The sequence below is a fragment of the Seriola aureovittata genome, chromosome 4 (assembly GCF_021018895.1).
Source record: "Seriola aureovittata isolate HTS-2021-v1 ecotype China chromosome 4, ASM2101889v1, whole genome shotgun sequence".
Classification (NCBI taxonomy): Eukaryota; Metazoa; Chordata; class Actinopteri; order Carangiformes; family Carangidae; genus Seriola; species Seriola aureovittata.
Window position 1 is genome coordinate 18966169 of NC_079367.1, and position 17953 is coordinate 18984121.

A 17953-nucleotide genomic window follows, 5' to 3' on the forward strand; every position below is an offset into this window, starting at 1 on the left:
ACTATACTATGACTTTTTATGCCTGACCATATTATGACTTTTTATGCCTTAGTATGCTATGACTTTTTATAAATGACTATACTATGTAATTTTTATGCAGTACTATACTATGATATTTTTATATCACTTTATATGTCTTACTGTAGTTGGACGTTTTATGCCTGACTAAACTATTTATTTTTGTGCCTTTTATTATATGTTTTAATGACTTACTATAATATAACATTTTTATGCCTTACTATACTATGACAATTTTATGCTTTGCTATACTATGTTTTTATGCCTTACTATACCATTACTTTTTTATACCTTTCCATTCTATAACTTTTAACAACTTACTATACTATGAATTTTTATGCCTTACTGTACTATGACTTTTTTATGCATTACCATACTATGACTTTTTATGCCTTACTATACTGGGATGTTTTTATGCCTCACCATACTATGATTTTTATGCCTAACTATAACATGACTTTTTTATGCCTTACTATACTATGACATTTTATGCCTTACTATACAATGAATTTTTATGCCTTTAGTATGGAATAAAACGTCAAAAAAACATCATAGTATATTATGGCATAAAAGGTCATAAAAACATCATAGTATGGTAAAGCATCAAAGGAAATAGTATTTTAAGGCATAAAAATGCCAAAAAAACATCTTAGTATAGTATGTCATAAAAATGTCAAAAAACGTCATAGTATAGTATGGCATAAAAGGTCAAAAAAACATCATAATATATTATGGCATAAAAGGTCATAAAAACGTAATAGTATGGTAAAGCATCAAAAGAAATAGTATTTTAAGGCATAAAAATGCCAAAAAAACATCATAGTATAGTATGGCATAAAACGTCAAAAAACATCATAGTGTATTAAGGTATAAAAAGTCATAAAAACGTCATAGTATGGTAAAGCATCAAAGGAAATAGTATTTTAAGGCATAAAAATGCCAAAAAAAACATCATAGTATAGTATGTCATAAAAATGTCAAAAAACGTCATAGTATGGTAGAGAGTAAAATTACATAGGAAAGGCAGCCATAATAATACCAAAAAACGTCATAGTATAGTATGGCATAAAACGTCAAAAAAACAGCATATTATATTAAGGCATAAAAGGTCATAAAAACGTCATAGTATGGCATGGTATCAAATGATTTAGTATTGTAAGGCATAATAATGCCAAAAAACGTCATAGTATAGCATGGCATAAAAATATCAAAAAAACATCATAGTGTATTAAGGCATAAAAAGTCATAAAAACGTCATAGTATGGCATGGTATCAAATGATATAGTATTGTAAGGCATAATAATGCCAAAAAACGTCATAGTATAGTATGGCAGAAAAATATCAAAAAAACATCATAGTGTATTAAGGCATAAAAAGTCATAAAAACGTCATAGTATGGCATGGTATCAAATGATATAGTATTGTAAGGCATAATAATGCCAAAAAACGTCATAGTATAGTATGGCAGAAAAATATCAAAAAACGTCATAGTATAGTATGGCATAAAACGTCAAAAAAACATCATAGTATATTATGGCATAAAATGTCATAAATATGTCATAATATGGTAAAGCATTAAAGGAAATAGTATTTTAAGGCATAAAAATGCCACAAAAACATCATAGTATAGTATGTCATAAAAATATCCAAAAATGTCATAGTATAGCATGGCATAAAAATATCAAAAAAACAGCATAGTGTATTAAGGCATAAAAAGTCATAAAAACGTCATAGTATGGTACAGAATAAGATTACATAGGATAGGGAGGCATAATAATACCAAAAAACGTCATAGTATAGTATGTCATAAAAACCAGCATATTATATTATGGCGTAAAAGGTCATAAAAACGTCATAGTATGGTAAAGCATCAAAGGAAATAGTATTTTAAGGCATAAAAATGACAAAAAAAACATCATAGTATAGAATGTCATAAAAATGTCAAAAAACGTCATAGTATAGTATGGCATAAAACGTCAAAAAAACAGCATAGTATATTAAGGCATAAAAGGTCATAAAAACGTCATAGTATGGCATGGTATCAAATGATATAGTATTGTAAGGCATTAAAATGCCAAAAAACGTCATAGTATAGTATGTCATAAAAATATCAAAAAACATCATAGTATAGTATGGCATAAAACGTCAAAAAAACATCATAGTATATTATGGCATAAAAGGTCATAAATATGTCATAATATGGTAAAGCATTAAAGGAAATAGTATTTTAAGGCATAAAAATGCCACAAAAACATCATAGTATAGCATGGCATAAAAATATCAAAAAAACAGCATAGTATATTAAGGCATAAAAGGTCATAAAAACGTCATAGTATGGCATGGTATCAAATGATATAGTATTGTAAGGCATTAAAATGCCAAAAAACGTCATAGTATAGTATGTCATAAAAATATCAAAAAACATCATAGTATAGTATGGCATAAAACGTCAAAAAAACATCATAGTATATTATGGCATAAAAGGTCATAAATATGTCATAATATGGTAAAGCATTAAAGGAAATAGTATTTTAAGGCATAAAAATGCCACAAAAACATCATAGTATAGCATGGCATAAAACGTCAAAAAAACATCATAGTGTATTAAGGTATAAAAAGTCATAAAAACGTCATAGTATGGTACAGAATAAGATTACATAGGATAGGGAGGCATAATAATCCCAAAAAACGTCATAGTATAGTATGTCATAAAAACGTCATAGTATATTATGGCATAAAAGGTCATAAAAACGTCATAGTATGGTAAAGCATCAAAGGAAATAGTATTTTAAGGCATTAAAATGCCAAAAAAACATCATAGTATAGTATGTCATAAAAATGTCAAAAAACGTCATAGTATAGTATGGCATAAAACGTCAAAAAAACAGCATATTATATTAAGGCATAAAAGGTCATAAAAACGTCATAGTATGGCATGGTATCAAATGATATAGTATTGTAAGGCATAATAATGCCAAAAAACGTCATAGTATAGTATGTCATAAAAACGTCATAGTATATTATGGCATAAAAGGTCATAAAAACGTCATAGTATGGTAAAGCATCAAAGGAAATAGTATTTTAAGGCATTAAAATGCCAAAAAAACATCATAGTATAGTATGTCATAAAAATGTCAAAAAAACGTCATAGTATAGTGTGGCATAAAACGTCAAAAAAACAGCATATTATATTAAGGCATAAAAGGTCATAAAAACGTCATAGTATGGCATGGTATCAAATGATATAGTATTGTAAGGCATAATAATGCCAAAAAACGTCATAGTATAGTATGGCAGAAAAATATCAAAAAACGTCATAGTATAGTATGGCATAAAATGTCAAAAAAACATCATAGTATATTATGGCATAAAATGTCATAAATATGTCATAATATGGTAAAGCATTAAAGGAAATAGTATTTTAAGGCATAAAAATGCCACAAAAACATCATAGTATAATATGTCATAAAAATATCCAAAAACGTCATAGTATAGCATGGCATAAAAATATCAAAAAAACAGCATAGTGTATTAAGGTATAAAAAGTAATTAAAACGTCATAGTATGGTACAGAATAAGATTACATAGGATAGGGAGGCATAATAATACCAAAAAACGTCATAGTATAGTATGTCATAAAAACCAGCATATTATATTATGGCGTAAAAGGTCATAAAAACGTCATAGTATGGTAAAGCATCAAAGGAAATAGTATTTTAAGGCATAAAAATGACAAAAAAAACATCGTAGTATAGTATGTCATAAAAATGTCAAAAAACGTCATAGTATAGTATGGCATAAAACGTCAAAAAAACATCATAGTGTATTAAGATATAAAAAGTCATAAAAACGTCATAGTATGGTACAGAATAAGATTACATAGGATAGGGAGGCATAATAATCCCAAAAAACATCATAGTATAGTATGTCATAAAAATGTCAAAAAAACGTCATAGTATGGCATAAAACGTCAAAAAAACAGCATATTATATTAAGGCATAAAAGGTCATAAAAACGTCATAGTATGGCATGGTATCAAATGATATAGTATTGAAAGGCATAATAATGCCAAAAAACGTCATAGTATAGTATGGCAGAAAAATATCAAAAAACGTCATAGTATAGTATGGCATAAAACGTCAAAAAAACATCATAGTATATTATGGCATAAAATGTCATAAATATGTCATAATATGGTAAAGCATTAAAGGAAATAGTATTTTAAGGCATAAAAATGCCACAAAAACATCATAGTATAGTATGTCATAAAAATATCCAAAAACATCATAGTGTATTAAGGCATAAAAAGTCATAAAAACGTCATAGTATGGTACAGAATAAGATTACATAGGATAGGGAGGCATAATAATACCAAAAAACGTCATAGTATAGTATGTCATAAAAACCAGCATATTATATTATGGCGTAAAAGGGCATAAATACGTTATAGTATGGTAAAGCATTAAAGGAAATAGTATTGTAAGGCATTAAAATGCCAAAAAACGTCATAGTATAGTATGTCATAAAAATATCAAAAAACATCATAGTATAGTATGGCATAAAACGTCAAAAAAACATCATAGTATATTATGGCATAAAAGGTCATAAATATGTCATAATATGGTAAAGCATTAAAGGAAATAGTATTTTAAGGCATAAAAATGCCACAAAAACATCATAGTATAGCATGGCATAAAACGTCAAAAAAACATCATAGTGTATTAAGGTATAAAAAGTCATAAAAACGTCATAGTATGGTACAGAATAAGATTACATAGGATAGGGAGGCATAATAATCCCAAAAAACGTCATAGTATAGTATGTCATAAAAACGTCATAGTATATTATGGCATAAAAGGTCATAAAAACGTCATAGTATGGTAAAGCATCAAAGGAAATAGTATTTTAAGGCATTAAAATGCCAAAAAAACATCATAGTATAGTATGTCATAAAAATGTCAAAAAAACGTCATAGTATAGTATGGCATAAAACGTCAAAAAAACAGCATATTATATTAAGGCATAAAAGGTCATAAAAACGTCATAGTATGGCATGGTATCAAATGATATAGTATTGTAAGGCATTAAAATGCCAAAAAACGTCATAGTATAGTATGTCATAAAAATATCAAAAAACATCATAGTATAGTATGGCATAAAACGTCAAAAAAACATCATAGTATATTATGGCATAAAAGGTCATAAATATGTCATAATATGGTAAAGCATTAAAGGAAATAGTATTTTAAGGCATAAAAATGCCACAAAAACATCATAGTATAGCATGGCATAAAAATATCAAAAAAACAGCATAGTATATTAAGGCATAAAAGGTCATAAAAACGTCATAGTATGGCATGGTATCAAATGATATAGTATTGTAAGGCATTAAAATGCCAAAAAACGTCATAGTATAGTAAGTCATAAAAATATCAAAAAACATCATAGTATAGTATGGCATAAAACGTCAAAAAAACATCATAGTATATTATGGCATAAAAGGTCATAAATATGTCATAATATGGTAAAGCATTAAAGGAAATAGTATTTTAAGGCATAAAAATGCCACAAAAACATCATAGTATAGCATGGCATAAAACGTCAAAAAAACATCATAGTGTATTAAGGTATAAAAAGTCATAAAAACGTCATAGTATGGTACAGAATAAGATTACATAGGATAGGGAGGCATAATAATCCCAAAAAACGTCATAGTATAGTATGTCATAAAAACGTCATAGTATATTATGGCATAAAAGGTCATAAAAACGTCATAGTATGGTAAAGCATCAAAGGAAATAGTATTTTAAGGCATTAAAATGCCAAAAAAACATCATAGTATAGTATGTCATAAAAATGTCAAAAAACGTCATAGTATAGTATGGCATAAAACGTCAAAAAAACAGCATATTATATTAAGGCATAAAAGGTCATAAAAACGTCATAGTATGGCATGGTATCAAATGATATAGTATTGTAAGGCATAATAATGCCAAAAAACGTCATAGTATAGTATGTCATAAAAACGTCATAGTATATTATGGCATAAAAGGTCATAAAAACGTCATAGTATGGTAAAGCATCAAAGGAAATAGTATTTTAAGGCATTAAAATGCCAAAAAAACATCATAGTATAGTATGTCATAAAAATGTCAAAAAAACGTCATAGTATAGTGTGGCATAAAACGTCAAAAAAACAGCATATTATATTAAGGCATAAAAGGTCATAAATACGTCATAGTATGGCATGGTATCAAATGATATAGTATTGTAAGGCATAATAATGCCAAAAAACGTCATAGTATAGTATGGCAGAAAAATATCAAAAAACGTCATAGTATAGTATGGCATAAAATGTCAAAAAAACATCATAGTATATTATGGCATAAAATGTCATAAATATGTCATAATATGGTAAAGCATTAAAGGAAATAGTATTTTAAGGCATAAAAATGCCACAAAAACATCATAGTATAGTATGTCATAAAAATATCCAAAAACGTCATAGTATAGCATGGCATAAAAATATCAAAAAAACAGCATAGTGTATTAAGGTATAAAAAGTCATTAAAACGTCATAGTATGGTACAGAATAAGATTACATAGGATAGGGAGGCATAATAATACCAAAAAACGTCATAGTATAGTATGTCATAAAAACCAGCATATTATATTATGGCGTAAAAGGTCATAAAAACGTCATAGTATGGTAAAGCATCAAAGGAAATAGTATTTTAAGGCATAAAAATGACAAAAAAAACATCGTAGTATAGTATGTCATAAAAATGTCAAAAAACGTCATAGTATAGTATGGCATAAAACGTCAAAAAAACATCATAGTGTATTAAGATATAAAAAGTCATAAAAACGTCATAGTATGGTACAGAATAAGATTACATAGGATAGGGAGGCATAATAATCCCAAAAAACATCATAGTATAGTATGTCATAAAAATGTCAAAAAACGTCATAGTATAGTATGGCATAAAACGTCAAAAAAACAGCATATTATATTAAGGCATAAAAGGTCATAAAAACGTCATAGTATGGCATGGTATCAAATGATATAGTATTGAAAGGCATAATAATGCCAAAAAACGTCATAGTATAGTATGGCAGAAAAATATCAAAAAACGTCATAGTATAGTATGGCATAAAACGTCAAAAAAACATCATAGTATATTATGGCATAAAATGTCATAAATATGTCATAATATGGTAAAGCATTAAAGGAAATAGTATTTTAAGGCATAAAAATGCCACAAAAACATCATAGTATAGTATGTCATAAAAATATCCAAAAACATCATAGTGTATTAAGGCATAAAAAGTCATAAAAACGTCATAGTATGGTACAGAATAAGATTACATAGGATAGGGAGGCATAATAATACCAAAAAACGTCATAGTATAGTATGTCATAAAAACCAGCATATTATATTATGGCGTAAAAGGGCATAAATACGTTATAGTATGGTAAAGCATTAAAGGAAATAGTATTTTAAGGCATAAAAATGCCAAAAAAACATTGTACAGTATGTCATAAAAATATCAAAAAACTGCATAATATAGTTTGGTAGAAAATGTCAAAAAAACATCCTAGTATATTAGGGCATAAAAGATCATACAAACGTCATATTATGGTAGAGAATAAGATTAAATAGGATAGGGAGGCATAATAATACCAAAAAACGTCATAGTATAGTATGTCATAAAAATGTCAAAAAACGTCATAGTATAGCATGGCATAAAACGTCAAAAAAACATCATAGTATATTATTGCATAAAAGGTCATAAATACGTCATAGTATGGTAAAGCATCAAAGGAAATAGTATTTTAAGGCATAAAAATGCCAAAAAAACATCATAGTATAGTATGTCATAAAAATGTCAAAAAACGTAATAGTATGGTAGAGAATAAAATTACATAGGATAGGGAGCCATAATAATACCAAAAAACGTCATAGTATAGTATGTCATAAAAATGTCAAAAAACGTCATAGCATGGTAGAGAATAAAATTACATAGGATAGGGAGGCATAATAATACCAAAAAATGTTATAGTATAGTATGTCATAAAAATATCAAAAATTGTCATTGTATATATAGTATGGCATAAAATGTCAAAAAATATCATAGTGTATTAAGGCATAAAAAGGCATAAAAACGTCATAGTATGGTACAGAATAAGATGACATAGGATAGGGAGGCATAATAATCCCAAAAAAAGTCATAGTATAGTATGTCATAAAATGTCAAAAAACGTCATAGTATATTTTGGCATAAAAGGTCAAAAAAAGGTCATAGTATAGTATGTCATAAAAATGTCATAGTATATTGTGGCATAAAAGGTCATAAAAACGTCATAGTATGGTAAAGCATCAAAGGAAATAGTATTTTAACACTAGGACCGCCAACATTCGAACACCCTCTTTAAGCGCCGTGAGGTCCGCCAGACTGCTATACGTATTTTCATTGATTGTGTGTTTTAACCTTGCAGGTGTACGGGGATATAGGAAACAACTTACTGTCACATAGTCAGGTAATCAGTCATTATTTAGTGTAAGCTACCTGTTCAACAGTTAAACACGAGATAATTACTAGGAAAAGGAGATAAATGAGACAAGGATCAAAGAGAATGGCTGCGGGGGATACTGCTGCTGCGTATTTCGCGAATTTGCCGCACAATACTAAAATATATTAAGCCTACACTTAAAACTTGTAACTTACCTCATTGCAGGCAGGCTATATGTATATAAACACACGCTCAATAAAAGAGATAAACTCAGAAACAATGGGGGATAGTAATAATAATAATATTTTAATATAATAACAACAACAACAATATATATAAAGAATACAATTATTCACAATGTAATGCAATACAATATCAGGCTATATAATAACAATGGTAATAATGACAAGAACAATAATAATAATAATATTAATTAATTTTACAACCTGCTTGTCCTCGGTTGCGGGGGCTGAAGCCAATGTTACTGGGAAAGTAACGTGCGTCAAATAAGCAAACGTATAAACAGACATAGAAACAACAAACCAGGAATACCCTAAACAAAAATTTATCTAAAAACAATAACTAGGATATCTATACTAAATACTATCTAAATACAATACTAAATACAATATCTAGGGCAGTGGCACACAGGTTTCCCTTGATAAAAAGTGAGAGTTGTACGTTCATGCCTCAGGACCTTGGTGGAATACAGCTCTCCTCTCTGCTGCTGGACTGAAGGAGGAAGATCCCTTCTGGCCTTGTTCACTGTGCCAACCAGGCTGTTGCTCCTCTTCAGCTGGTTCTTGGCGAGGGTGAGGGACGTGAAAAAGTTGTCGCTGGTGATATTTCTTCCCTTTCCCATGAAGGGCTCCACCAGCCTCATCACAACATTTTCGCCCACCCTTTGTTTTGGTGGCCTCGTATCATCTTTGCCGAGGTATGGGAAGGCATTTAGCATGTATTTAGTTTCCACGTCTGCAGCTAACCAAAATTTAATTCCAAATTTATCTGGCTTGTTTGCCATGTACTGAGTGAAGCGGCACCGTCAAAAAGACAGCACATTGTATTAAGGCATAAAAAGTCATAAAAACGTCATAATATGGTACAGAATAAGATTACATAGGATAAGGAGGCATAATAATCCCAAAAAACATCATTGTATAGTATGGCATAAAAATATCAAAAAAACATCATAGTGTATTAAGGCATAAAAACGTCATAGTATGGTACAGAATAAGATTACATAGGATAGGGTGGCATAATAATCCCAAAAAACATCATTGTATAGTATGTCATAAAAATATCTAAAAACGTCATAGTATAGCATGGCATAAAAATATAAAAAAAAACATCATAGTGTATTAAGGCATAAAAAGTCATAAAAACGTCATAGTATGGTACAGAATAAAATTACATAGGATAGGGAGGCATAATAATCGCAAAAAACGTCATATTATAGTATGTCATAAAAATGCCAAAAAAACATCATAGTATATTATGGCATAAAACGTCAAAAAAACATCATATTATATTAGGGCATAAAAGATCATCAAACGTCATATTATGGTAGAGAATAAGATTACATAGGATAGGGAGGCATAATAATACCAAAAAACGTCATAGTATAGTATGTCATTAAAATATAAAAAAAAGTAATAGTATATTCTGGCATAAAAGTTCATAAAAACGTCATAGTATAATAAAGCATCAAAGGAAATAGTATTTTAAGGCATAAAAATGCCAAAAAACATCATAGTATAGTATGTCATAAAAATATCAAAAAACCAGCATAGTGTATTAAGGCATAAAAAGTCGTAAAAACGTCATAGTATGGTACAGAATAAAATTACATAGGATAGGGAGGCATAATAATCCCAAAAAACGTCATATTATAGTATGTCATAAAAATATCTAAAAACGTCATAGTATGGTATGGCATAAAACGTCAAAAAAACATCATAGTATATTATGGCATAAAAGGTCATAAATACGTCATAGTATGGTAAAGAATGAAAGGAAATAGTATTTTAAGGCATAAAAATGCCAAAAAAACGTCATATTATAGTATGTCATAAAAATGTCAAAAAACGTCATAGTATAGCATGGCATAAAACGTCAAAAAACATCATAGTATATTATGGCATAAAAGGTCATAAAAACGTCATAGTATGGTAAAGCATCAAAGGAAATAGTATTTTAAGGCATAAAAATCCCAAAAAACATCATTGTATAGTATGTCATAAAAATGTCAAAAAACGTCATAGTATAGCATGGCATAAAACGTCAAAAAAACATCATAGTGTATTAAGGCATAAAAAGTCATAAAAACGTCATAGTATGGTAAAGCATCAAAGGAAATAGTATTTTAAGGCATAAAAATGTCAAAAAAACATCATGGTATAGTATGTCATAAAAATATCAAAAAACGTCATAGTATAGCATGGCATAAAAATATCAAAAAAACAGCATAGTGTATTAAGGCATAAAAAGTCGTAAAAACGTCATAGTATGGTACAAAATAAAATTACATAGGATAGGGAGGCATAATAATCCCAAAAAACGTCATATTATAGTATGTCATAAAAATATCAAAAACATCATTGTATAGTATGGCATAAAACGTCAAAAAAACATCATAGTATATTATGGCTTAAAAGGTCATAAATACGTCATAGTATGGTAAAGCATGAAAGGAAATAGTATTTTAAGGCATAAAAATGCCAAAAAAACATCATATTATAGTATGTCATAAAAATGTCAAAAAACGTCATAGTATAGCATGGCATAAAACGTCAAAAAAACATCATAGTTTATTAAGGCATAAAAAGTCATAAAAACGTCATAGTATGGTACAGAATAAGATTACATAGGATAGGGTGGCATAATAATCCCAAAGAACATCATTGTATAGTATGTCATAAAAATATCTAAAAACGTCATAGTATAGCATGGCATAAAACGTCAAAAAAACATCATAGTATATTATGGCTTAAAAGGTCATAAATACGTCATAGTATGGTAAAGAATGAAAGGAAATAGTATTTTAAGGCATAAAAATGCCAAAAAAACGTCATATTATAGTATGTCATAAAAATGTCAAAAAACGTCATAGTATAGCATGGCATAAAACGTCAAAAAAACACCATAGTGTATTAAGGCATAAAAATTCATAAAAACGTCATAGTATGGTACAGAATAAGATTACATAGGATAGGGAGGTATAATGATCCCAAAAAACATCATATTATAGTATGTCATAAAAATGTCAAAAAACGTCATAGTATAGCATGGCATAAAACGTCAAAAAACATCATAGTATATTATGGCATAAAAGGTCATAAAAACGTCATAGTATGGTAAAGCATCAAAGGAAATAGTATTTTAAGGCATAAAAATCCCAAAAAACATCATTGTATAGTATGTCATAAAAATATCTAAAAACGTCATAGTATGGTATGGCATAAAACGTCAAAAAAACATCATAGTATATTATGGCATAAAAGGTCATAAATACGTCATAGTATGGTAAAGAATGAAAGGAAATAGTATTTTAAGGCATAAAAATGCCAAAAAAACGTCATATAATAGTATGTCATAAAAATGTCAAAAAACGTCATAGTATAGCATGGCATAAAACGTCAAAAAAACATCATAGTGTATTAAGGCATAAAAAGTCATAAAAACGTCATAGTATGGTACAGAATAAGATTACATAGGATAGGGAGGTATAATGATCCCAAAAAACATATTATAGCATGTCATAAAAATGTCAAAAAACATCATAGTATAGCATGGCATAAAACGTCAAAAAAACATCATAGTATATTATGGCATAAAAGGTCATAAATACGTCATAGTATGGTAAAGCATGAAAGGAAATAGTATTTTAAGGCATAAAAATGCCAAAAAAACATCATATTATAGTATGTCATAAAAATGTCAAAAAACGTCATAGTATGGTAAAGCATCAACTGTACAGCTGTACTATGACTTATTTATGCCTTACTATACTATGACAATTTTATGCCTTACTATACTATGACTTTTTTATGCCATACTATACTAAGAATTTATATGCCATACTATACTATGATTTTTTTTGTTCCTCGCCATACTACGACATTTTTATCCCTTACTATACTATGACGTTTTATGTCTTACTATACTAGGATGTTTTTATGTCTCACCATACTATAACTTTTTTATGCCTTATTATACTATGACTTTTTATGCCTTACTATACTGTGATGTTTTTATGCCTCACCATACTATGATTTTTATGCCTAACTATACTATGACTTTTTTTTGTCTTACTATACTATGACAGTTTTATGCCTTACTATACTATGACAATTTTATGCCTTACTATGACTTATGTATGCCTTATTATACTATGACTTTTTTATGCCATACTACACTATGACTTTTTATGCCTTACTATACTGTGATGTTTTTATGCCTCACCATACTATGATTTTTATGCCTTACTATACTATGACTTTTTTTATGCCTTACTATACTATGACTTTTTTATGCCTTACTATACTGTGATGTTTTTATGCCTCACCATACTATGATTTTTATGCCTAACTTTATTATGACTTTTTTATGCCTTACTATACTATGACTTATTTATGCCTTATTATACTATGACATTTTATGCCATACTATACTATGACTTTTTATGCCTTATCATGCTATGACTTTTTATGCCTTACTATACTGTGATGTTTTTATGCCTCACCATACTATGGTTTTTATGCCTTACTATACTATGACTTTTTTTATGCCTTATTATACTATGACTTTTTTATGTCAAACTATACTATGACTTTATCTGGCTTGCCTCATTATGACCGCTTCATGCCTTATTATACTATAGCATTATTTTTTTTTACTTAACTATGTCTTTTTATGCCTTTCCATTCTATAACTAACTGTACTATGACCTTTTTTAAGCCTTACTGTGCTAGGACTTTTTATGCCTTTTTATACGCATCACATTAAAACTACAATCAAAACTTTACCCAAACACCTTCAGCAAAATATTTAACCAAAGAAACACACCACACAACAGGTTAGTCAATTCAGGTCAGTTTATTCATACTCACCTCATTCAACCAATGTCACCTTGATCAGATGCTCTTCTCCTTAACAGTCCCTTGGTCTGAAACAGACCAGCTGCAAAATGCTGCCGTTAATAGAAGCAGCAGGTACCTGCACAGGTGTGCTGATGGTAGATGAAACTTTTTCCTGGGTTATGGATTGTGTTGCATAATTAATTAAACTGTTGTGGGGTTTTCGGATTTATTTCAGTTGTTGACTTGGAAAGTTGTGTTTCTGTTGATACATTATATGGATTTAACCTGAAAACTGGCATTTGAATTGCATATTATGAGAAACGGATGATAGTTGAAGTAATCAGATTTTGGTTTGTCCAGAGGGAGGGCCTTAGCAGTTATAAGCTTCTGGCCAACAAGGCTCTCGAGTAGTAGTCCAAGACTCTGAGGGTGGCAGTGACCAGGAGAGGGGACTTTTGCAAGTTGTAGTTGTTTTGTTTTGCTGTGGACGTCCACGTTTTTTTTCCCTCACTATTTTTGTAAATAAAAGCATGGCACTTCAATCTTCTTTGGTGACTCAAGCCATCTTGATTTTCTGAGACAGTTGAGCCACAATTTTTTTTTTACATTTTTGACTCAATATGGTCTGACTTTTTCTGCCTTACAATGCTGTGGTGTTTTTGACTTACTATACTATGACTTTTTAAGCCTTATTATATACTATGATATTTTTGTGCCTTACTTGACTGTGGCATTTTTTTTTTTACTTATTATACTATATCATTTTTTTGGCTTTACTGTACTGTGACCTGTTAATGCCTTACTATACTATCAATTTTTTATGCCATACTATGCTATGACCTCTTTATACTTACTATGGCTTTTTTTTTTTTCTTTTTGCTATACTATGACTTTTTATGCCAGTGACGAAGACCTCGTCACTAATTATGGATGGTAAAGAGGTCACTCAGTAATACACACTCAAATGGTAATCCAGACACATAATTCCCCTCTGTCCTTGTGATGAGTGCATGCATCACATTAAAACTACAATCAAAACTTTACACAAACCCCCTACAGCAAAATATTTAAGAAACACACCACACAACAGGTTAGTTCATTTATACTCACCTCGTTTTACCAGTGTCACCTTAATCAGATGCTCTTCTCCTCAACAGTCCCTGGGTCTGAAACAGACCAGCTGCAAAATGCATTTTTATGCCTCACTATACTATGACTCTTTATGACTTGCTATACTATGACGTTTAAGTGAAATTCCAAACAAAATTACGTTACAAGGCCACAGCATCAAATACGCATCTTTATGCAATTTTGGCAAAGACAAATGATTACCATGGAGAAATGGAGCAAAAACTGGAAAAATGCAATGCTGAGGTCAGTGACCTCCCAAGGTCACCAGTTTCAGAGGAGGTTTAATGCTGTGTTCATGTTTTTATGTGTTCTTTTAGAAATGAGCGTGCTCGATGGATCAGTGCTCTGGGCCAGAGTGTCAACAACAAGAAGAGTCAGGACAGAATCAGTGAGTTATAGACAAACGTACTTTCACATATATACTGAGATCCAAGACTTCTCCTTTTAGGCTATTCCACCACCTTGTGGTCACTAGGTGAACCTTTTTTTTTGTTCATACATGTTAATTCAGATTCAGTATATTCAAATGGTAACAGTGTAACAAATGTTATTTATGGACTCAACAAAATCTCAGCGTCCACTTACATGTACATTTTATGTGCTCTTCCAGATGCCATGCAGATGGAGGTGATCAGAACTTACACAGCCAAGCAACCAGATGAATTGTCCCTGCAGGTGGCTGATGTGGTGCTGGTCTCGCAGACTGTAGAAGACGGTGTGTTAGCTCTCAATGCCTCCCTTGCCTTTATCACTCAGCCATGTTATCTTGCTCCCTGTATAGCTCCACTCACCCTCTTTAGTATCCCTCTAATTTTCCACTTTCCTGTTTCAACCACACCCTTTTATTTTCTCATACGACATACTTGTTTGATGAGTTGGTCAAAGAGGCCAAAGGTCATTTCCTTTTTGGTGACCATAGCAACTGGTTTTCATGTTAAAGAACAGACAGGGTTTAGCATCAAAAAGCAGACAGTAATAGCACCAGGAAACACAGCACATGCTTCAGTTTTCATATCAATACAATTTTTCCTCCTAGGCTGGTGTGAAGGTGAGCGATTGCGTGATGGAGAAAGAGGGTGGTTCCTTGCCGAGTGTGCCGAACCAATCACATGTCAGGCCACCATCGAGCGTAACGTGCAGAGGATGGACCGCCTGCAGGGGCTGGAGACTAATGTGTGAGCAGAACGAGCCAGCTGTTTAAACCACAGAGGGCTTTCCTCAGCTGTTGGCGACCCTTTGACACACAAGTGACCTGCCTTTTTAAGCAGTGAACCCAGACAAATGAGGTCAGTAACAGCATCACTGACATTCCTTCAGGGACCAAGTGGAGCAGTATGGGAGCTGCGTGGCTGCTGCACCCTTTACAAGTGGGATAAAATGAAGCCATAATTCAGACTTCTGCTTGGCATCCACTAAATCTCAGGCATACTCTCTGAGTTTCAAAACAAAGACTGAGTTCAGAACAAAACCAATGGAAGGACAGAGATTTCCTTAAGTACTGATCAGTCCTCGTGTGGGTGGGATGGCTTGACAGTGGGATCTGTCAAATTCATTCATTTCCCCAGTCGGTTTGAAAATTTAACTCCCGCAGCCAAAGTCACTGCTTTCCACAGCCTGCTACAAAACTGTTGGGGTCAAATTTGTACATGTTTTTTCAAGCATATTTTTTGAGCATAATTGATGTGCTGTGACTACAGTACCGCTATAGGAGGTAAGGTAGACCAAATAGTGTGAAACTGACAGCAGCCTGTTGCTCTGTTAATGAGGCTCAGGCCATGTGATTAGGAGCTTTGCCAGTAACAATGTAACTATGAAGATGTTGATTGAGAAGGTGATATTAAGGCAAGGTGGTGACATTAGCAACTTCTTTACAGTGTGGGTTAGTGTAGAATGTTTCAGTAGCATCTGATGGCAGGTGAAACTGTTACAGCAATATTTACAACAATATATTATAGTGTATGTTGAAATGCAAAGAAATTAATACTTGTCTGAAACCTGAGGCACTTTGTGTAAATAGAATAAGTCATAATTAATTGGATAATATCAAGAATTACAGTCATTTAGGAAGTATAACCTCATATGTCATCCGTATGGTTAAGCAGATGGGCCGAGTATCTGTTTTCTACCTTGCCGTTTGTCACCAGTTAATGTCGCCCTCATAATTCAGACTCCACATTTGTGACACAATTACCATTACTCTCTCCAGCCACTCGATGATTTGATGCCAGCTAGAGGTGTATATATAAATACCCTCCTTAGGATTTATATCTGTGATGTTACAAAGGCAAGATGAAATTAATTTGTGTGCTGATGGTAAGAGACGAGCGGCCCTGCCTGGCCCTGCTTTTAATTTGATTGTCCACTGTGAGTCATCTTTTTAGTGTTGCCATGTCCAGCTAAAGGAAATGAATGGCGTGGTCAGAGTCTGGTGATAACACCATATATCAAGCCCACTGCTCTGTGTATGACAGTAGTGGGCAAAGCATCCTACAGGAAGGACATGAGTATCTCGACTCTGAAGATAGCAGACAAAGCTTTGCATTTGCACTCAGGGAAAATTAGCTATGTCATTAGCTAAGCATGAATTGATCTTTATTTCAATCACATTCTGTACTTGTAACTATTGTAAATCATTTGTGTACATGTAAATATGTAAAAGAGCCTGAATTGTAACATGTATGTTTTTCAAAATACAGATTTATATTGCAGAAACTTATTTAGTCAACCTTATATATTTTAATCAGTCACTATTAATAAAAGCTTAATTGCTTGGGGCCTGTCATGTATTCTTAATCATCAATATGACATCTCTCTTCCCTGAGGATCCCTGCTAGATAGAACGATAATGACTTGTATTCCTCCAGTAACATTTGGAACAATAAATTAACCATGTGCTCTCTGGACATTCGGTGAAGGTTAATCAGAAATGTGTATAAACCCTCTGGCCACCAGCACTTTCCCAGATATTTATGAGGTATCGGCTGTTAAATCAGGGGTGTGCAACTGTGTGCTGCTGAAGTTTTAATAGCTATGCAGGTGTTCATTCCATCCAAATATTACCCAGGTGATTTTAATGATCCAAAGCTCAGAACAAATGGTGTTCTCCCATCAGCGAGCTGATAATGGTCTCCCATCAAAATGTCAGCAATATTTCACAGTAATGGTTCTCTCTGTGTTTTTAAATTCCTAAATGTTAGCCTAGTAATGT

The 17953-nt window shown here is 31.4% G+C and overlaps 1 protein-coding gene across 1 annotated transcript in view; it reads left to right on the plus strand.

Moving 5' to 3' along the window:
- Window positions 1-17519, plus strand: part of LOC130167351 (rho guanine nucleotide exchange factor 26-like) — a 42871-nt gene extending 25352 nt beyond the window's left edge. The window contains exons 13-15 of the mRNA XM_056373452.1: window positions 15063-15133; window positions 15356-15460; window positions 15782-17519. Coding sequence (XP_056229427.1) covers window positions 15063-15133; window positions 15356-15460; window positions 15782-15924 — 319 coding nt within the window. The 3' untranslated portion in view covers window positions 15925-17519. The remainder of the gene's footprint in view (window positions 1-15062; window positions 15134-15355; window positions 15461-15781) is intronic.
- The last annotated feature ends 434 nt before the right edge of the window (window positions 17520-17953 follow it).